The 21861-nt window shown below is 44.1% G+C and overlaps 1 protein-coding gene across 4 annotated transcripts in view; it reads left to right on the top strand.

The window, feature by feature from the left end:
• BRSK2 (BR serine/threonine kinase 2) overlaps window positions 1-21861 on the top strand; it is a 425109-nt gene that overhangs the window by 210206 nt on the left and 193042 nt on the right. For all 4 annotated transcript variants that reach the window (XM_077820019.1, XM_077820020.1, XM_077820021.1 and 1 more), the window contains exon 2: window positions 6786-6880. In XM_077820019.1, coding sequence (XP_077676145.1) covers window positions 6786-6880 — 95 coding nt within the window. The remainder of the gene's footprint in view (window positions 1-6785; window positions 6881-21861) is intronic.

Genomic DNA, 21861 nt, shown 5'->3' on the forward strand with positions numbered 1-21861 from the left:
TTGATTCTCTTCCCTCATTCTCATCCCACATGCCCAGGATGTACAAGCTAGGTATAAGGTACAAGACAGGGCCTCTCTGGCTGCTGCCTTTGCTGACTAGGCAGGGCAGTGAGCAGACCCACTGTTCTGGCAATCCTAGTGTCAGCATTTCCTGATTTTCATTATCTACAGCAATTTGAATTATTGTTTTTAACCCTTGAGTCCCTTTTTCCAGTCTTTGGGTTTCTCCAAAGCAGAGAATGGTAACTGAGCCAGATTTTGTGTGAGCTTTGAGATACTGATAGATGTCCCATATGGATTTGAGCAAGACCACCGGTGCTTCTCGCTATGGAATAGCATGGAGCCTCTCAACATTCAAATAACTCTTTCTAAAGTAGACGCCAGAACATTTAATAATGACCAGAACTTTTTATTTCTATTGCTCCTTTCTGGACACATTGCACAAATCTGAAGGTTCTTACTGATATGTTACTCAGACAAAACTCCCATTGAAGTCAGGCAGAATTTTGCCTGAGTAAGAACTGAGTATTGACATGCTGGTTTTGGTCAGTTATGTCTAAGTTTTGCCATTGCTTTTGGTGGGGTTGGAATTTGACTCTGTTTCCAGCAGCCATGAAGTGCTCAACCCTTTGGCCATAAGTAGCTCTTGGGCTTTGGCGTTTCATTTAGAGTTTCCAGGAACTTTAAAGTTGCTTATGTGTTGCTTCTCTGAATATACTATACAGCATTTGTGCCGATTCATATGCCAGAAATTATCTAGCACAAAAAAGCATTTTATCCACTTAGTTGCCACCAGAGAGATGGTTACTGGCAGTTAATAATAAACTTGTTAATTTTAAGAATGCTTGCACTTAAAGTATTATATGGCCATATTTTAAAGTGTCCCTTTCTTCTCCACTAACTTGGTACTGGATATAATGGCGCTGATCTAAATAAACCAAACTGTCCAAAAGCTCTGAAAAAATTAGATGATATTAAAAACAAATATGCACATATGGAGTCTTTGCTGATATAAATGGGCGCATCTTTATTGACTTTGGGGAAGCTATGCTCATTTACATTAGCTGATTATCTCGACCAAAGATTTAAAAGGTGCAATAATGCCCTGTATAGGCTGAGACATTTCCCAACAATTAGAAAAAACATTAAAAACAAATTGGGCAGACAGGTCACCGAGCGGGCTTCTAAAACAGCTCCCAGAATTGGCTCCTAAATGGGGATTGCTCTTTGGTCCCCCATGCTCACAGCAATTTAGATTCCCAGAAATGGACAGTATGCAGTGTTCATTTTATAGGCCATCTTTTTGAATCAAATTATTTAAAATCTTTTCAGCAGTTCAAGACCCAGTCGTCTTCCTATTACAGGCAATTATCAGTATTTACAAATACAACATTGATTCATTTTCTGTTCGCAGAAATCTGAACACATCTCCCCTAATTAGTAGGGCATAATTTAACTAAATTGCTATTTATGTTTATAATGCACTCATTTACATAATAGTTTTTCAAAAAATCAGAACCATGAAACACACATGAAATTTCCTATAACACTGGAAGAACGGGAGAACACATGTGCATCAACACAGAATGTACCATAAATACAATATTTAAAGGACAACGTTACTTCTTGATTCATGATCTTTACTTGAACCCTTCCCAAAAGATAATCTGTCTTTTGTTGGCATCCTCAGGAGAGGCCAAGGTTTGGATAGGACTGAAAAAATAACTGCCCTATTACTCCTGGAGTGTCTCTCACAGTAGACAGAAATAGGGCTAATGGCCCCAGAAAGACCCTGTGCTTTTCTCTGGTTCACTGGCTCCTAGGTTAACACATTACACAGGGGTCCTTATTTTCCACTGCCTTGCACCTTGTGTCATCATTTACACTTGTGCAAAAATCATCATTCTGAACTGGTGAGGGTTTATACTCACTTTGTACTGATATAAATGACTATGCAAGGTGCACAAATCTGAAGGTTCTTACTGATATGTTACTCAGACAAACCTCCCATTGAAGTCAGGCTATCAGGCCTAAGTTGTCCTTAAGTCCTGCTCTGGATTGAACAGCAAGGGACAGCTGACTACACTAAATCCCATACAGATGGGTTTGTGTACACTGAAAAAGAAAGTGTGTTCTTAATTCGGGTCAGCTAACTCAGGTTAGAATAGCAGAGAAGACATAGCATCTCAGCTTTTAACTCCGGTTAGCAGCTCAAGTTCACCCCTAGGCTTACGATTTAACCATAGGTTTGTCAGTAGGACACTATAGCATTAGGACGTGAAGGGCAAAGATATTTCCGCTCACTCTTCTTTTCTCATGTCAGCCTTTCCCTTGTATCATTGGTGGGTTTCCTTCTTTCTGTTTGGTGGAAAACAGCAATGTGCTCTTATGAATTTTCAGTTTCTGGCTTTTAATTATAAATGAAAAGGTGATGATAGCTCTCCTCACTCCCTTCCTTCTCCCCCAACCTGAAATTAGAGTGCTTCATTCCTAGTGAAGCTGAGGCCCAAGGAAGACTGACAAATTGTCAACTGTCTGCATATCATATCCTCATCTGTAGCAGCCCATTTTGTAGACCCTGGATGTTGATACACATGGGGTACCCTGGGGTAGAAAGTGGAAGTCCCTTTGGCGGTGAGAAAGGAGGGAGCAAAGTATGGAGGTGGGATGTTCAGATGAATTGTTATGTAAACCTTTTATTTGCATTTGCTTGATTCCCAGTGATCTCTGCCTGCAGGGGCTCTAAAATAAAACACTGATCACTAGTCTACACTGAGGGTTTCTGCCCCTGGTATAGCTGCACTGGCTCACCCTAAAGGTAGACTGGCAAAGGCATCATTTGCACAGGTGCACCTTGCCTCTGTTTAAATCCTGGATAAGCTGAGCCAGTGCAAATTACAGCATACTGTTACCTTAGGGATTGCACTGGTGGAGCTGCACCAGTGGCTGGCCAGAATGTATGGACCGCTTTGCACCTGTATGGACCACTTTGCACCTCCAGAAGTGTTGTACAAACGAATTTTTAATTAATGAACTTCTTTAACTCGGAGTCCTAAGAGCTAGCTAATTTTACTGTAGAATAAGAACCGAACAGGAACCGATCCAGGGCTTTTATAACAACGCCTCTGCCATGCCCTATTAGGAAGGATGGAACCCTGGATCCTCTGCTCTATCACTTCAGCTACAGGAGTAACTCCTTTAGTTGATTTGCATTATTAGGTTCTTATCCCTTAGACTAGCCACTAGAAGGAAACATAACACACCTAGCACATTACACACTGTGTGGCAGAAGAAGCTCATCCTAAACATCTGAAGCGCACAGGTGTTCAAATTCCCTTACAATCCACCTCTGTTTAACAACTCCCCACTATGGGTTATCAGGAAGGATAGCAGCCGGGACTTTTCAGCTCCAAAGCCTTTACTGCTTGAACTAAAAGAGCAACTTGCTTAACTACTAGCAGTAGTAGGCTCTTATCCTTTACGTGGATTAGCCACTAACAGGCCACACACACACAAAGTGTCTCTTGCTCGTAGCCATCATGTGACATTGGCAAGCAAAAATCCAAAGGAAAGGTTTAATTTTTCTTTTTCAAATATACACAGTTAAGCGAATTTGGGGCTGGAGAAAGGTGCTGGATTGAGAGCCCTTGAGAATGTCGTCCTCTCTCTACCTGCACGTCAGGCACAAGACAAGCAGCACTAGGGCAACCTTCCTTTATTTGTATTTTTTAAATTTGGCTTGGAGGGAGAGAGAAATTCCAGTGATCTCAAATATGTAAGGCCTAATGTACGCCAATGTAAATCTTGAGAAATTCCTTGAAGTTAGTGAAGTTAACCCATTGTAGAACCAGTGTGAAAGTACAATCAGGCTCATCGTCTGGTTTCTACAAGGCATGTAGTGTTTCTCAGTGTTTAACATTTATTAACGAGGTAGACACAATGGTTAAGCTTGAGCTTTCGACGTTGTCTGACAAGTTTGTGGCCAGGGAGAGGCACTGGACAATGAGACACTGATGAGTGGCGTTCTGATATATATTTCTCCCCTTTCAGGGAGTCCCTTGCACCCACCCACCCATCCCCAGTCTGTATACTGCTTGTCAGTTACACACAGGGACTAACATTCAAAGAAGAAATGGAGGTGGCTTACCTGTAACTGGAAGTTCTTGAGATGCGTGGTTCCTATTTGTACCTTCCCCTCTGCTTTGGATCTTACCTGATTCGTGGTAAGAGGAGGAAATGGAGAGGTGTCGGCTTGCACTATCGCTTATGCCCTCTGTCTGGAGCACAAAGAGAGCAACTGTGCACATGTGGGCCAACAGACACTGCTTACTAAAAGAATCTCCAGACTTGGATGCGTGGCACACGTTTACCCATGTGTGGGATAAAGATAGGGAACTCACATCTCCAAGACTTTCCAGTTACACATTAGTAATCTCCACCTCATCCTTAATTGTTAACACATTTGAATTCAGATCCTGCAATCTAAGGTACCAGCAATTCAATATAGTACCTTAGGGGAGAACACTACTGCTTCAGGTTAGTCTTTTGTCACCTTCACTGTCCTCTCGCAGGCGGCGTTCTGCATGGTGCAACCATGTAGTGCTGTACCATTGCAACAGTGGGGCTGCTGGGAATCCAGCTACGAAGAATACAACTGGAAGTTAAGCCAGAGTATTTTAGTATGGGGCAAGGGGGGAAGAGTTAAGGCTGATGCAAACGTGATGCACTTCTTTTTTTTGTAAAAGACATTCAGAGCTCTGCCTCACGTCGGAGGCCAGGGGAAAGCGATGGACAAAGAGTAAATCTGTGCAGAGCCACAAGTGATTAGTGCCAAGGAGTCGCTGTCCAGTCAGAGGAGTGGAGCCAAGGAGGAGCAGCAACGGTAGCATTGCACTGCTGTGAGAGCTGTGCACCAGCAATGCCGTTAATTTATTGAGTAGACTGAATTTAGATGTGGGCGCGTGGTCCGGTCCTAGAACAGCTGGGTGCAGGGAGTTGCCCAAGGCAGTGGGCAGGCTGTTGCTGGACCTAATTTCAAATGGGTTTGTCATTGCTGAGCTCTTCGTTTCTATGACTTGTTTATGTTATGGCTGAAGAGTAAAAGTGCTTTGTGCCGTGCCGGCACTTGACCAGCTGAGTTTGAACACGGGTTGTGTGGTGTGCGAAGAGAAAGTTCCAACAAACCTGGCACACAGTGCAGAAGAGGGAGGGAGCTAGAAAGGCGGGTGGGATTCATTTCCTGGGCATAAATAAGGGTATTTTCACAGTTTCCAAAGGATGGTTTACAGTGATGTAAAAAGTAGGCATACATCTGAGGACAAACCATTGGATTTAGTGGTAGAACCCCCATTCACTCCACTGGGGCCAGATCTTTCTGAGACACAGGCTCATATGAGTCCATCTGGATGTGTGGTTTGTCATGTGAAAAGGCCTCCCAATGTTCGTTGTCTCTCAAGGATCCAAATCCACTATATTCAGCTTATAAGTAAAAAAGATGGATTTTTTCCTCCTAACTCTAAACACCAGTCTGGGCTCTGAGAATTAAGCAGGATTTTTACCATTTTGTGCAGTGCCATTGGTTGCACAGGTCTCACTGATTCAAACTTAATAGACAGTTCTGTTGATGATGCACAAGAAGTAATAGAATCCAACATACTCTCCTGCAGCTGTGTTGGCTCTGCAGTGCTGATGGGAGTAAAAAGCAGCAAAAACTTATTTTAGTCACTAAAGGCAAGCAGATCTGACTGAATACACACAGGAAGTAGATCTGTTGAGTAAGAAGGTGTCATTTTTATGTTGCTACCCTTCAGAGCAGAACCGTACTTTATGGAAGGGAAGTTGAAAGGTAAAGGGACAGATGCTAGTCTAACACTAGTGTAAACTGAGCGATCTCATTGGAGTTACTCCAGATTTACACTATTGTAAATGAGAGAAGAATTTGACCTATAGTCTGTAATAGCTATTGATACCCCTAGTGGCAGTTACTGGTTGGTTTTATTTTTATTCGTTTAGGTTTGTCTCTGTCCCAAATGTTGTGGTATCATCTAGATAAATGGTCGGAGAAGGATTCCCTCATTCTGTTGCATGTATGACCATATAACTGCCCTGAAAATTATTTTGGGACAGGAAACCATCAGTGGGTTTCAACATTGCATCAGAACATGTTGATGCTTTTGCATGCTGTGATAACATTGCATCATGATGTCCATTTGTCCGGCAGGAGAGACTGAAATAGAAAGATGACAGCCCCATTAATTGTGGCAGCACTGGGAGAATTTGGAAGTGATCTTAGGCCAGGTCTGCACTATGGAATTTTGCCAGCACAGCTCCATTAATCAGTGGAGTGAAGAGGTATGATCCCCGATGGATATAGCTGTGCTGGCAAAAGCCCCCTCTGTAGACACAGTTATATGGGAAGAGCTGCTCTTGAGCCAGTATAGCTCATTTGTCTTAGTGGGGGCCAGAATAAACAATACTGTCAAAAGCTCAGTTTTACTGGTATAAGCTACGTCTGCATTAGAAGTGCTTTGCCAGTATAGTACACTGATATAGCTGTACTCTCAAAGCGTTCCTAGTGTAGACATGGGTTAAGTCTTAGTGCTGCAGGATCTTCTGCAGTTTATTCATTATTCACAGGGTTTTTTTTTCCTGGGAGTAAGAAGGACTAATGGAAAAACATTTGCATATAAATAGCCAAACTGCCATGTAAGATGCTACCAGCAAAGAGCTTAACAGGGGATGTCTCTAACCATCTTTCTCTCTCTATCTCTCTGTTTCTCCTACAGGGCTTGTGAAGTTGGGGGTTCACTGTGTAACATGTCAAAAGGTTGCGATAAAAATTGTCAACAGAGAGAAGCTCAGCGAGTCGGTGCTAATGAAGGTAATTTTCTAATGGGAGATTTGAGGGGGGGGAAGCATAGTTCTTGGCTCTGTGGCTTCTGTTCCATGCAAAATTAATATCTTTAATTATGTTTAACAAACATCCCTGTCAGTTCTAGGACTGTGCTGTGCATAATAATAATAATAATAATAATTCAGGGGTGGGGGCGGCTGGAATTAAAGAGAAGGAGTATGCATGTGCTTTAATTAAGAGCAAAATTAACGGCCAGCCTCAGTGCTGTTACTGCTGGGCTATGGCAGATGCATGTGTTGGGGTTCTAAGTTCCACCAGATGGTGTGTGATGCCTGTTACTCTTGGAGATTGGTGAGGACATCTATTCTGTTATGTGCGTGTTCTTGCTGCTGTTCTGTGGTATGGTTTCATTCTGCTCTTTGATCTAATGCACCAGATCCTCGTCTGGTGTAAACTGGTATAGTTCCATTGATATCATTGGAGCCATGACATTTTAAACCATATAAGGATCTAGCCCAATGAGTTTAATTACCAGGAGAACCTGCTGTTTTGTTTGTCTGATTTGATGAACAGCAGGGCCAAATACAGCCCTGACATGAGTGGAATCAACAGAATTGCACGGTTTAAGACAGCAGTGAATTTGGCCAATGTATGGGCAGTTTGCAGCCCATTGTTGACCACATATGGCACATTCCACATTAGTGGAAGACACAAGTCTTTTCACTATTGTCACTGTGAGGAGTTTCGTTGTGTGTGCGCTTATGTATAGTAGCTATTTTCCAGTACTAGTAGGTACAACAACCTCACTGGGAATAGAAGGAAAATTGGGGATTGAAAGAACACGCTGCTAATTTTAGGTCCAAACTTTAGATTTAACAGAAAAAGGGGGTCAGCATTTCTTCAAGTGAATGGAAATATTTTCAGCCTTTGTTTTTTGGAATTTCAGTGATATATTTTCCTCAACCACCTTCAGCACTGGGAACTCAAATGGCCATGTGCTAGTCCACAAAATCCAGGAACTGAAATAGACTGGCAACAAAACTAGAACTTAAAGGGCAACTGCCCAGTCTAGTTTCGTTTTCTAAGGGGAGTAAAATGAAAAAGTAAATAAACTGCATACCTGGCAAACATTAAACTAGACTTTTAATACTTTGATTAATTAGTAACACAGATAAGGAATTTATTTAACATGATTTTTATGTTAATTGTGAGACCCTTTTAATGTGCAGTGTCTTATATCAAAGATGTTATTTGTCTCATTGATATTTCGTTGAGGGGGGGCAAAGCAGAACTTCTAGCATTGCAAAGTGATCCCTTTGTTTTGAGCTGATTCACTGTTGTGTTACTCCAGTTATGTGTAAAACTGGAGTAATGCATTGGTGGCCCTTGTTTCCAGGGATAAGTGCTGAAGAGTGTCACATTCCCTGTGCAATTCTGCAAAATTCTTCTCTGCAGGACACCATGTATTGTGATTTCCTGCTGAACCTTTCACATCACTGCCCACAAAACTTTCTCTTGCTAGGGCTCTCCACTGCATACTCAATAGGCTGCGATAGCATATGGAAGTGGAGTGGGTATCTCATTTATTACATAAATGTAGTGACCAAATGTCTTTTCAGGATTGCTCTATGTCTGACAGTCAGAGACGAGGCTTTGGTTCTCTTAAATTAAGTTGGGGAGGACTATTAGCTATTTTAATCCTCAGTTCTTCAGAAGAACTGGCTGAGAGCCTACAGGGCAGAGTCAGCAGCTACAGGGAAGAAGCCCAAGGTGGGGTCAGATAGTGTGTGGCTATATGCTGCCAGTCCCATCCTGCAAATGCTCCCTCTGGCTCCTCAGTCCCAATGGCAGGCCGTAGCTCTCTCTGCCAATGGGCCACTCACCTCAGTCAGTGGATCCAAATGTTGCATTCTCCACAGTCACTCTCCCAAACCAAGGCCCAGATCCATGAACCTTCCTTAGTCTACCTCTGAAATGGATTTGATAAACATTTCCACCTGCAGTATTGAGGATGCAGAACTGTGGCCATTTACCCTAGAGCATAAGGAAGAAGTCTGCCCTTCAGCATCTAAAATAAGCACCAGTGGCCCACACAGCATGCAGCTCTCTCCTGCAGAGGACTGCCATTGTTGTTCTGTCTGTATCTGCTTCTTAGAGCTTTTCTCTCTCCAGTATTTTTTCAGCTAGCCCTTTTTTCTGTGTGTGTTTTGTACATTCAGGGAACTGGCCCTTCTCCCCACAGCTGCTCCTCATCTGAGCTTTGCAGAATTGAGAGGCATTTGGTAAAGTGCTTTCTAATCATAGCGTAATACTATCAATATTTCTGGAGAGAATAATTCGGAATTGAAGCAGCTGGTCTCAATTAACAGAACTGCCGCTGTGGAGATGACACAAGAGCAGGCGTGGTGCAGCATGAAGCTGCAGTAAATGTATAATGTGAGCCCCATTAAAGGGACTGGATTGTAGGTAGACTGCTAAGCAGATGTGTATGGGTTGTCTGTGGAGTAGGCACTTGGTGTTCTTACACTTTCATGTTGTGCATAAATCCAAGAGCCGTGCTTCTTGCATAGGTCCACCTCTGTCATGGTTGGAACATTGATTTTAGGTTGAAGCAACAACAATGTATAACGTCTTAGACCTGTACAAAAGACAGAGGGCCTGATTTTGACTTCACTCCACTTTTGCACTGGTGTAACCGATTTGAGCTGGATCATCCATCTACATGTTTGGTAGCATCCATTGATTTGTGGACACAGTGGGCCAGATTCTTCTCTCATTTACCCTCATGCAAATTAGAAGTAACTCTGTTGAAGTCAATGGCGTTATGGCAGTTTTCTCCAGATGGGGACTTGGTCATTAACTTCAATGGAGTTACTTCTTATTTGTCAGCAAGAGGAGAACTTGGCCCAGAGAGTCCAATGTCCATAAATCAGTAGCCATTACTGACAATACAAATTTTGCAACCTGTGGATTTGATTTTCAATGCCAACAGGGGAATTGAGCCACACAACCCCCACTGAAATTAACGTGAGTTGTGTGACTAAACTGCCTAGTCAGTTTTGAACATCTCAGCCTGTGTGTTGCATGTTAAGTTTATATCCTCTAGAGCTGAGTTACTCTATGAGCTGCTCATTCACAGTCCTCCAAACATGGTGGGGAGATGGAGTTTGTGGCATCCTGTCGCTTTAAATCTAAAAAAGACCTTGTGAACTCCATAGCTAGCATTCTGGATTCTACAGCACTCTGTGTGGTGCTGCAGATTGGAAGTTCTGCACCAGCATCATTTGCACTTTAAAAAGGAGGATTTTAATTAATTAAAAATGAAAACGGTAGTACAGGATAGTAGCCCTTGTGTTATTTACTATAATATTAAATTCCATTTCATTTATGCTATCCTCATATTTTCAGGTTTTGAATTTGCGGCAAACTTGTCTACTGTCAGTGCCTCACTGCATCATGTCAGTTGTCAGAGGTGATGCTGGAGCTTTCGGCAGATGGATTGGGAGCAGTTGTGGCTTTTGGCACCTACGGAGGTGTGGAAAGGATTTAGGGATTGTGAGATAGACAGAAAAGTAGGATATTTCTGCTAAAAATAATCAGCAGTGAGGTTCGTTCACAGTGGTGACAGGTTATTATTTTTTTGATTTCAGAGTTAATACCCCCTTTGAGATTAATGTGATCATGTCACCCCTCTCAGAGCTATTGTTTCAGCCTATCTGCAGATTCAGGCATGAGCTTATACTTTGTTCGTGCGTCCAAGATTTTCTACCTGACCATAAGAAACATAGTTATGTTTATTTAAATGGACGTTTAGATTCTGGAGCACAATTTCTCAGCAGGCGGTCGATTCTACAGCAAGTTCTGCAGCAGTGGACTCACAGAACACATGGGGTCCTGAATAACTGCAGCAAGGGGTGCTAGTAATATTATAAAGAATTGGCCTTGTAGCTGATTGGCTAAATTGCAGCTTTAAGTCACTGCCACAGGCTGGTGAATGCATCCTGTCAGCATGTTATCCTGAAGCTTGAGCTGAATCTTTATATATCCCTCCAGAGAAAGAGACGTGTAACAGGAGTATAGGAAAGACTCACAGGACATGATTTCCACTTGTGTTACAGCCTCTTTTCACTACCCTGGCAATCGAAGGGTAGTCTAAATGAGCTGGAAAGTGGGCATAATTTTCTGCTACAGTGATGTGAAGTGGTCTTAGTGCAATGGAGAATTCAGGATGTGGTATTTATCCATGAGTAATGAAACTTAAAAGCAAATCATGGTTCTTTGTTCAGTGATCATTATTTTGAATTGTAGCTCAAACCACCGTTATTAAACCTAGGGCACGGGTATTGGATTTCCACAGTTAGAGCGAGAGCTTACCAACGGTAGTATTACCCATTCCCACAAGGGGACTCTCAGAAGAACAGGAAGTAAGGTATGCATCCTGCTTCGGATAACTTCCCAAATTGTATAGGAAGGAGCCCTTCTGGGTTTAAGCAGTTAGTTGGGGCAGTGTGTGGGTGTCACAGGGAACCCTCTCTCTGATATAGCTGAGGTGTATTTGGAAAGTTTCTGTAAGTCACCTGAAACACAGCCAGAATATGCACAGCTGCTTTTTGTTTGTTTGTTTCAATGTGTTTTTGGTAAGCCGTCACGTGAAATATTTTTCCTGGAAAGGCTGTGCTTGTGGCACCAAGAGGAAGGTAAGAGGTGAGTGGGAAAGAGACGGTGGCCTTTGATTAGTTGCCTAGACACACAGGGATCCTGAGAAAACCACAGGCAGGCACAGGCTTGACAACAGAGAATTGACCTACACTTGCCTTTCTTTGTGTGCATGTGTCCTTTATTTATTTTACATCTTGCCTTGTGTGTTGGCTTTTAATGGAGGCTAGTATCTCAGGGGAGTGGACCCCCTTCATCATTTTCCCTGTAATGTCACACATCTAGGAGCAAAGAATGTGGCCATGCTTATAGGATAGGGGGCTCTATCCTGGGAAGCAGTGACCCTCTGAAAAAGTCTTGGGGGGCCCTGGTGGATAATCAACTGAACATGAGCTCTGAGTGTGATGCTGTGACCAAAAGGACTCCTGCAATCCCTGGATGTATAAACCAGGGAACTTCAAGTAGGAGTAGGGAGGTTATATTACCTCTGTATATGACACTGTTGCCACTTTTACTGGCATACTATGTCCAGTTCTCGTGACCACAATTCAAGAAGGATTTTGAAAAACTGGAGAGGGTTTAGAGAAGAGCCACCACGGAAAAGCTCTCCTCAGGAAGAGACTGAATAAATACATTGCCCTGGCAACATGCCCTAAAGGTCAGTCCTGTCAGTCCAAGGCAGGGAAGGGAATTCCAGAACCCATAGTCTTCTCTTGGAATGCCTAGCTTCCAAACATGTTAATCTTTGGACTATCAGCTAGACTGTACTAGCTGACCACATGGCTAAGTTGGGGTCTGATCCAAAGCCCATTCAAGGCAATGGAAGTGTCCTGATTGACTTTGATGGGCTTTGGATCAGGCTGTGAGAATACAAAGAAGCGTTTGGTCGCAAAGTACACCGAAAGAGAACCTGTTTATGACTTTTCTAGGTTTTTTTTCCGTTCTGGCATTCAGTTTTGAAAGCCTGCTTTTGGTAAAATCCTCATAAATGACGAGGTGATAAGGGACATTTTGTGTGGGTTCAAGACAAGTGTGTCTCATCAACAGACCCAACCAAAACCTATAGCAGGAGTTCAAAAAAACTTCAGGGGGAAGCTAATCTCTTTCTCTCTCTGTTTTAGGGCATATCTGTACAATCCTGTAGTCTGAACTGTGGGGCAGTGTAGACATGTCCTTAGAGCTAAACAATGCCATTAGGGCCAAATTCAACCCCAGTATAAGAAGGTCAATATTCATTGGAGTCACATCCTCTTACACCAGGGCTGAATTAGACCCAGTGGAGGGCAGGGGGAGTTCAGATGGACTCTCCATTAGCACAAATTTGCTCCAGTTGCAGTCAACTGGAGTTTTACCATTTGTAGCCGGGGGTGGGACTCTGAGGTGGCACCAAGCATTCTCTCAGGGTTTGGCTGGCTGGTTCCTGCTCACCTGCTTCAGTCTAACTGATCTCCACATGTGGAGTGGGGAAGGAATTTTCTCCTAGGTCACATTGGCAATGACCTTACAGGTTTTTCACCTTCCTCTGCAGCGTGTGGGTTCAAGTCACTTGCCAACGTATATCTCATTTAATCATTTCCCTGCCATTGTGGGGGCCTTAAGCACTGGTGCATCTCAATCCCTCCTATTCTCTGCCTATGGTACATAATACTCTAGTCACCTGTGGGCTGCAGTGCTTTGGTCTCAGTTTGGTTGTTGGTTTAGTGTGTAGGTGCTGGGTTGTGTTGGTGGCCTGTGATACCCAGGAGGGCAGACTAGATGATCTGATGGTCCCTTCCAGCCTTAAACTCGATGACTGTATGTCTGCCGTGGAAGCGAAGTTAGGCCACTTCTGAAAATCTCACCTAGTAGGTACAGATTACCAGAGAAACAGAAAATCCGTTTATTTTTCCAATGTACTGTGTTCAGATGAACCTAGGACACTGGGACACAAGAGACCTGGAACATTTGTGTGTTCAAAATAATAAGTATGAGAGAAAATAATATTTCCTTATATTAAAAAAAAAAAAAGCCTTAAGGAAAAAGGTTTTTTAAAAAAAAACCACCAAACCTGTCAGAGTTCCTGATTTAGAAAAACTGCACTGGCTGGCTTGTATTGCTTACTGTTCTCATGATTGACAGATTGTTTTTAAGTTTAGGAGGGTTGGCTGTACAGTAAGCAGGTCTAATGGTCAGGGCCTGCTGCTCCAGTCTTTCTTTTAGATGAGTGTGTCCTGAGTCCCTTGAATGGAGTTCAGCTGGGTCTGCTTCCTTGTCAATAACCCCCTAGTCCTGCCCATCCCAGGAATCTGAGATGGGTAGGGGGACCTGGACCCTCCTGCGCCACTTGATGCCAGCCCAGGGCCCTGAAAGTGTGAAACTGTAGGATGGCCTATATTCAGGCCACCTCCTGTTCACCTTAGAATCATAGAAGATTAGGGTTGGAAGAGACCTCAGGAGGTCATCTCGTCCAACCCCCTGCTCAAAACTGGACCAACACCAACTAAATCATTCCAGCCAGGGCTTTGTCAAGCTGGGCCTTAAAAACCTCTAAGGAGGGAGATTCCACCACCTCCCTAGGTAACCCATTCCAGTGCTTCACCACCCTCCTCGTGAAATAGTGTTTCCGAATATCCAAGCTAGACCTCCCCCACTGCAACTTGAGACCATTGCTCCTTGTTCTGTCATCTACCACCACTGAGAACAGTCTAGATCCATCCTCTTTGGACCGCCCCTTCAGTTAGTTGAAGGCTGCTATCAAAGCCCCCTTCACTCTTCTCTTCTGCAGACTAAACAAACCCAGTTCCCTCAGCCTCTCCTCGTAAGTCATGTGCCCCGGCCCCCTGATCATTTTTGTTGCCCTCCGCTGGACTCTCTCCAATTTGTCCACATCCCTTCTGTAGTGGGGGGCCCAAAACTGGACACAATACTCCAGGTGTGGCCTCACCACTGCCGAATAGGGGGGAATAATCATTTCCCTTGATCTGCTGGCAATGCTCCTACTAATGCAGCCCAATATGCTGTAGCCTTCTTGGCAACAAGGGCACACTGCTGACCCATATCCAGCTTCTCATCCACTGTAATCCCCAGGTCCTTTTCTGCAGAACTGCTGCTTAGCCAGTCGGTCCCCAGCCTGTAGCGGTGCATGGGATTCTTCTGTCCTAAGTGCAGGACTCTGCATATGTCCTCATTGAACCTCATCAGATTTCTTTTGGCCCAATCCTCCAATTTGTCTAGATCACTCTGAACCCTATCCCTATCCTCCAGCTTATCTACCTCTCCCACCCTTCTTCTTGGTCACTTACAACCACACCCAGTGCCTCAGTTTGGAGTATGGCTACTGTTTAGTTATAGTCCTTTGTTTCAAACCCCACAGTAGAGCCCTGTGCAGGACTATTTTTTTAATCCCACTCCTAGCCCAGCCCACAATACCCACGCCCACCTGCTCCCGCATTGTGTCTTCCATTTTTATCCCACTTCTGCCTGCAAAAACCTTAGATCCTGCCAGTCCTGCAAGAGAGACAGATTCCCTCATGCTACTAAAACATAAAAAGTTGGTTAATATATTATATATATAAACGGAATTCAGACACAAGTTTTACAACTAAAAGAATACAACAAATTTTGCTTAAACCATGTAAAATACTTTAACTCCTGTTATAATAGACATCAAATCTTTCTATCCCTCGCTTAAATTTAAGTATTAAAACCTTATTTTTTTTAAAAAAAGAAAATCTTCTTTTACATTGCTAAACACCATTTATGGCAAACTGCTGTCAGGTGTATATCACATGGAATGTCAAAACAAATTGCACCACCATTTTGCTTAAAAGGTGCAGATTTTTTTTCAGGATTATAAAATAAGTTGCTTTAAAAAACCTGGATTTTTTTTTAAACCACTTAAACATCGTTTTTAGAACTTTGAAACCTATCGTTCAAGTTATTTATATGTCAGGATTGTTATTGCTTTTTGAAAAACATTTAATAGTGTAACCCTTCTGCCCGTCAGAGTTGGCAGCAACAAGGGCCGGGTTCAATATCTAGGGGATCCATTCCAATAACACAATGCAAACCGGCTCGAGCCCCCACCCAGTGACCTGGGACAAATATATACCACCCCCGCTGGGCGCCTCCAAGAGGCAATACTTCCCCTCTCGCAAGCACATAGCCTGAGTGTAGCAAAAGCCTTTTAATAACAGAGAGAAACAATGTGGCATTATGTTGGGGAAACACCACCAACAGGATTCATAACACAACCCATGAGCAAAAAAAAAACCCACCCCAGGCAAATTGGGGCATGCCCTTTTCCCTTTGGTTCTTGAGTCCAGCAACCCCAAATCACCCAAAGTCCCAAAAGTCCAATGCCCCAAAAGTCTCTGTCCCTGGTCAGGGCAGCCCCAGAGTTCGAAAGTTTATCTGCGGAGCTTTACCTCCCAACCTGGGTGGAAATGGGACGGGGATAAGAGGCACCTTACATGATCTGAAGCTGACCGCCCCATAGCTCCATAGCGGCGCTCCGCTCCGCCAGCCGCCCCACAAACTCCTTCGCTCCGCTGCGCTCCGCCAGCTGCCCCACGAACTCCTTCGCTCAGCTCCACGACCCACAAGCAGCTCCTGCCATCCACACACTGCTCCGCGTTGAACTGCTTCACCAGCCGTGCCGCAAACTGCTCCACAATATATCTTCAGGCTCCCCCACTACTTAACACAACACTCAGTGATTTCAGCTCTTAGGTGAATTCAGCTTGTAGTAGGGGAGCCCCAGTGCTGGTGCGCTGTCAGCCCAAAGTGAGCTCAGCAGCCTATAACTAGACTTCTAATGAAATCAAAATTAGCTCTAATATTCCACAGTGGAGACAGGAGGAAGTGCAATTAGCATGTAAGGCCCTCACCAAGGGGCCCATGCCACCAAGTATTAATACTTGTCCCCAGCCTCTCTCTATTCACACAGTTTTGGAACCCATGACCCTTGCCTAGCGAGTGCTACTTAGTTGATGGTGAATCCCTCCATCATAACAAAAGGCCACGTACAGTTCCAAGCACAGTTCCCATAATCAGGGTAATAACAATTTATTCTTCCTGCCCCAATAACAGAGACGCTGGGGATCCCACAGCAGCCAAAGTGACCATTTGAGCAGCTATGGTCTCATTCTAGGCGTGGTGGGTGTGCCTATGCAAATGACATTGGCCCCTGAAGTTCTTTTCCACAACTTGCCACACCTCACCACCAGATGTCAGGGTGGAGCTCATCCTGACACTGCTTACAATAGAAACACTGCTCACAGCACTAGCTTTTTGATAGTTGGAGCCTCTGTTTAAAATGTATTTCTAAGTGAATGATAATAAGGTCAATTTAAACAGCAGGTGTAGCTAAACTTGCATTTTGTTTAAACTTGCATAAACCCACAAATTACTGCAGTCTGGGGGGTTTTTGCCCACCTAATCCAGCCCACAACAGAGTACATTTTACCCGCTCTCGCTATTATGGCAGTGGGTCCTGTGGGACCCGCAGGATCCCTATCCCGCTGCAGGGCTCTACCCCAGAGTCTCAGGGCTGATGGAAGTGATCCTCTGGTGCCCCTCACAGGTTCTCCCTACCTCTTGGCTGATACCTAAAAAAAAGCAGAGGGGGGGGACTCACAACCAAATCGCCTCACTAAGCGCTCCTTTTCCTACTGTTGCAGGGCAGTGTTCCTTCAGAAGCTGACTTCTCTCCTCCCGCTTGTCTGCGCTGCTGGGCTGGAGCTCTCTTTGCACAGCTCTTTTCCCCAGGAGCATGCTTCGCAGTGCCTGAGGCACAGAGCTTTCCCGGCCCAGTACTGCTCCTGCCCCAGCCTTTCCCCTGCTTCGGCCCTGGTGTGGGGTTCGGAAACATTATCACAGTAAGGTTGTCATGTTGCTGAAGAAAGAGAACCACCCAGAAGACTTTTATATCCTTGGAAAGATCCTGATTAAATAGGAAAATTAAATAAAATCCTCCCCCCAAAACACACGCAAACTCTCTCACATTCACATTCACAAAGGCAGTCTCTTCCATGTTGTTGAGTGTGTGTGCACGCTCTCAGATTTATATGAAGATCGCTTCCACATTGCTGTATGCGTGCACACAAACACACTCCAGCTCACTTTAACACCAGTGGTGTCTTGCACACACAATCGCACACAAACCCTCTTTTTGGTTCATCTTCAGTTTAGAGAATTACAACTGGTTTGTCTTCTTTTACCTCTGGAGACGAGCGGATTAGAAGCCTGTGCATGCCTGTGTGTGTGTTTGACAGTGTGTAGGTGGTGAATAAACTGTCGGAATGATTGGCACTCATCAAAGAGCTCGAGTTCACAAACACACATGCAGCCCCCCCCTCCCCCCGCGCGACCCTAGTTTGTATTCCAGTAACAACCCATTTAGCGCAGCACAACTTCATAAGTGATATTCTGTCTTCTAAGTTCAAAGAAACAAAAAGCACCTTGCTGTATGGAAAACATGAGGAAATAAAAGGGTTATTTTCCCTGGCTTCCTCCTGCCACAGGGAGTTTGGGACTAGGTATCTGTTACTGAATGTATAATGGAGAATGTTTTGTTTTAATCTGGAGCTGGCGAGTGGCACTGAAAGCTCACTCACTTGTCATCTGTTGGAGCAGTTAAAGAAGTTGGATAATTGTGTTTTCCTATGGAGAAGAATCGCTCTCCTCCTCCTCTTTCCACCACACCCACAACTCAGCACAGTTTGAGTTATTCTTTAGGAGGGGAATTAAACAAGAATCAAGAGCACAGGCTGTACCTGTCAGAAGAACAAACCTGTCAACAGTACATGGTGCCTTTCGCTCTCTAAATTTAGAGTGATCAATTGACGCATTTAGGCAAGTTATAGCAATAATTGGACCTATTTTTTCTCCTACTTTTAGTTCCACAAATTGACATAACAGCAGTCTGGCTCAAACATCTATGGTACCAATTGCAAACACACACACAATCTACCGCCTTCAGGCATTACTCAGGGTCCTGCAATTATGTGTGCTACACGGCCCTGATCTACAACCTACTGAAGTCACCAGGAGCCTTTTTATTTATTTCAGTAGGCTTTGGATCAGGCCCATAATGACTGGGTAGACAAATAGAACCTCTCCATGTGGTTGGGTCTCAGAATTCAAGGTTCAGACAGTCTGTATACCTTTAGCTAAGCCCAGCTTTCTATTTTATATCATCTATGTCTTCACACACTCTAACACCCTGACCCGGTGAGAGCTCTGTAAAAGCCACTTTTTTATCCATTCCTTTTGACTGCCTCCATCATATTCCCACCAAATGTCTGGCCCAGGGAATAAGAAACCAAAGCTAGGCTTCAGACTGGTTTCTCTAATCTCCAATCAGACTACTGAACAGGCCGAGGAATAAGCCTGCTCCATGCCTGCAGCTACTGCATAAAGGAATGTACTATAAAGGACTGGATTCTGGTTGAGTCCTAGCAATGCACCATCTTCGCAGCACTGATCACCTGCACAGACACCCTGTGTGAATGTGACCCCTCTCTCCCTGATGGAAATGCTTTATAGATTGTATATATGAACCACTCCCTTACCACTGAGATTTAGAAGAAAGGTAGTGGCCATTCTGTAACAGCACCGGGTTTTTAAATTTTGAAATGGGAAGGTTCAGAGTATATTCTCCACGGGGCTTAAATTCTCATTGAGTATTTCCTGGAGCCCCCTCCAGGGCTCGGGGCTTCAGCCCTGTGGAGGACATTGGTGCTCAGGGTTTCAGCCCCACAGGGGGTGTTGGGGCTCGGGGCTACAGCCCCACGAGGTGTGCCAGGGCTCAGGGCTTCTGCCCCAGAAGTTTGAAAATATTTACCGGAGCTCCACTCCAGACAGCTCCTGCTTAATTTAAGCCCTGATTCTCCAGCCGGAACTACAGTGGGAAATTTTAGGGAGGCCAAATTCTTATGTAAAGCACCATGAGGTTGGTAATAAACACAAGGGGTCAGGACGTCAGTTTTGCATCTCATCAGAAAGATAGACTAGTTTGTCACGTCCTTGCCTTGTTCCCAATTTTTCTACCCAGCGTTAGTGAAAACAAAGTCCAGGGTGGATTTCACATGCAGGTAGTAAGCTGAGCACCGTGCTGACCAAAGAATCTAAATGTTAGCCATGGTTGCACCACAACTCCTGTTTGGCATTCCTCTCTGTGCTGGGGCAGAGCGAGTATCCATTTTGGCTTGATGTAATTTGTGTATCAAAGGCAACTCTTCTCTGCTTTCATGTCAGCCATGCCTCAAATCATAATGCTGGTATCTGTTCACAGCAAGTTTGTAAGAAGTTACAAGAGACTGGTGATGCCTCAGCATTGCAACAGAGCACACATGCTTCAGGAGCAGATTTCAAGAGGAAGCAAGGGCAATTCAGCATCAGCACAATAGGTTAATGCACATTTTTTCCCCCTCCACTTCAAAATCTTTTGCTGGTTTGTAAATGAAATTATTTTGGTGGTCTCAGTTTGTGGTGGTCCATATTGCACAGCCCAGAATCCTCACCGGCAGCCTTTGTTTGGGAGAGAACCAGGATGGGAATAGCAAGTGTTGCCTCTCAGATTAATAAAAAGAAAAGGAGTACTTGTGGCACCTTAGAGACTAACCAATTTATCTGAGCATAAGCTTTCGTGAGCTACAGCTCACTTCATCGGATGCATACTATGGAAAGTATAGAAGATCTTTTTATACACACAAAGCATGAAAAAATGGGTGTTTACCACTACAAAAGGTTTTCTCTCCCCCCACCCCTTTGTAGTGGTAAACACCCATTTTTTCATGCTTTGTGTGTATAAAAAGATCTTCTATACTTTCCACAGTATGCATCTGAGGAAGTCAGCTGTAGCTCACGAAAGCTTATGCTCAAATAAATTGGTTAGTCTCTAAGGTGCCACAAGTACTCCTTTTCTTTTTGTGAATACAGACTAACACGGCTGTTACTCTGAAACCTCTCAGATTAATGGCGCATTGGTCTTTAAGTAGGATGGACTGAGCACAGTCGCAGGCCCTGAGTTTTGAGTCCCAGCACAAGCATCACAATGTTGGTCCAGGCCCCATTAAGAACTATAATACATTCCTGCTTATCTGAGACAAGCCGTTGAAGCGAAGACTTTACTTTAGTCTTGTCTATGCTGGAAATTACACAGTTTATTTAGTTTGGGTATAAGCCATACCACTAAAAGAACTCTTCTGCCAGCATGGGCTGAGTCTTCACACTGCAACTGGCAAAGCTATGCCAGCAAAGCTTTTAAGCATAGACCAGACCTCAGTCTGTCTTTCCAGCACCTGGCCACAAAGAGCTGGCAAGAATTTGAGAAAAAGCTGGAAGGGCTCAATCCCGATCCAGTTAACAGTTAGGCCCAGAACCATCAGATGGAGCCGGATACAGCATACTTATCTCTTGCTTTGCCACGATTAGAGCGTGCTCATCTGTCTCTCTAATGGCAGATTTTTAGGCATTTGAGTACTTCCTCTTTGCTTCTGGGAACCACCAGATGCTAGGTCTGATCAGGTCCCCCTGCCTCCTGGCACTTTGGAGAAGCTAAATCCACTGTGGATACAATATTGATATGTTGGTCTGTGCATGAAGCATGCTCACGTGGCAGTGATCTCTGTCCATAGGCATTCTTCATGCAGATACTAGTGTCCTCAGCTACACTGCACACAGTGCATTGCAGTGGGGACTAGAACTCATAACCTTCAGTTGCAAAAACACTGGCGGCACCCTCTTCCACTAAAGGAAAATATTTTTTACTTATCAGGACTAATGGGCTCACTTATTCTCTTTTTAGGCAAGCTACTAGATAGTGACATAACTATAGTCATATGTGGGCTGATTCTACCCTTAGAAGGCAGTGGTATACATAATTAACCTGCCTGGTATATTAGGATACCTTGCATTCCTGACCTGTTTTCTGTTTAACACTTGATGGTAACCTGTGCCTCTGCATTGACTATGCAGTGGCTCCATGCTGAGGGGTAACGGTAGCATCAGCATACATCAATGAAACAGTCATGTTGGGTGGTATTCACCCTAAGTTCACACAGACCACTGGGAAGATGGAAAGGAGTTTAATCTTAAAGTTTGCCCCTTGTGCCAGTATCTCACTGTATGATGTTTGTTCCATAGCCTCTCCAAGGGGTTCCCATGTGTTACCACAGACAGAGATGGAGAATTTCAGAAGTGACTCAAGATCTGTGGATGCACAACCTGAGACACCTTAAAGGGGACTGCTTTTTCAGAGGGCAGGTGCTTCAAATTTTCTGAAAAATTAGACCCTTTTAAAGTGTTTTAAGTTGGGCCCCCTAAATCACTAGTCACTATTGAAAATTTAGGCCAAATATGCCAGGCTA

The sequence above is a fragment of the Eretmochelys imbricata genome, chromosome 6 (genome assembly GCF_965152235.1).
Source record: "Eretmochelys imbricata isolate rEreImb1 chromosome 6, rEreImb1.hap1, whole genome shotgun sequence".
NCBI lineage: Eukaryota > Metazoa > Chordata > Testudines > Cheloniidae > Eretmochelys > Eretmochelys imbricata.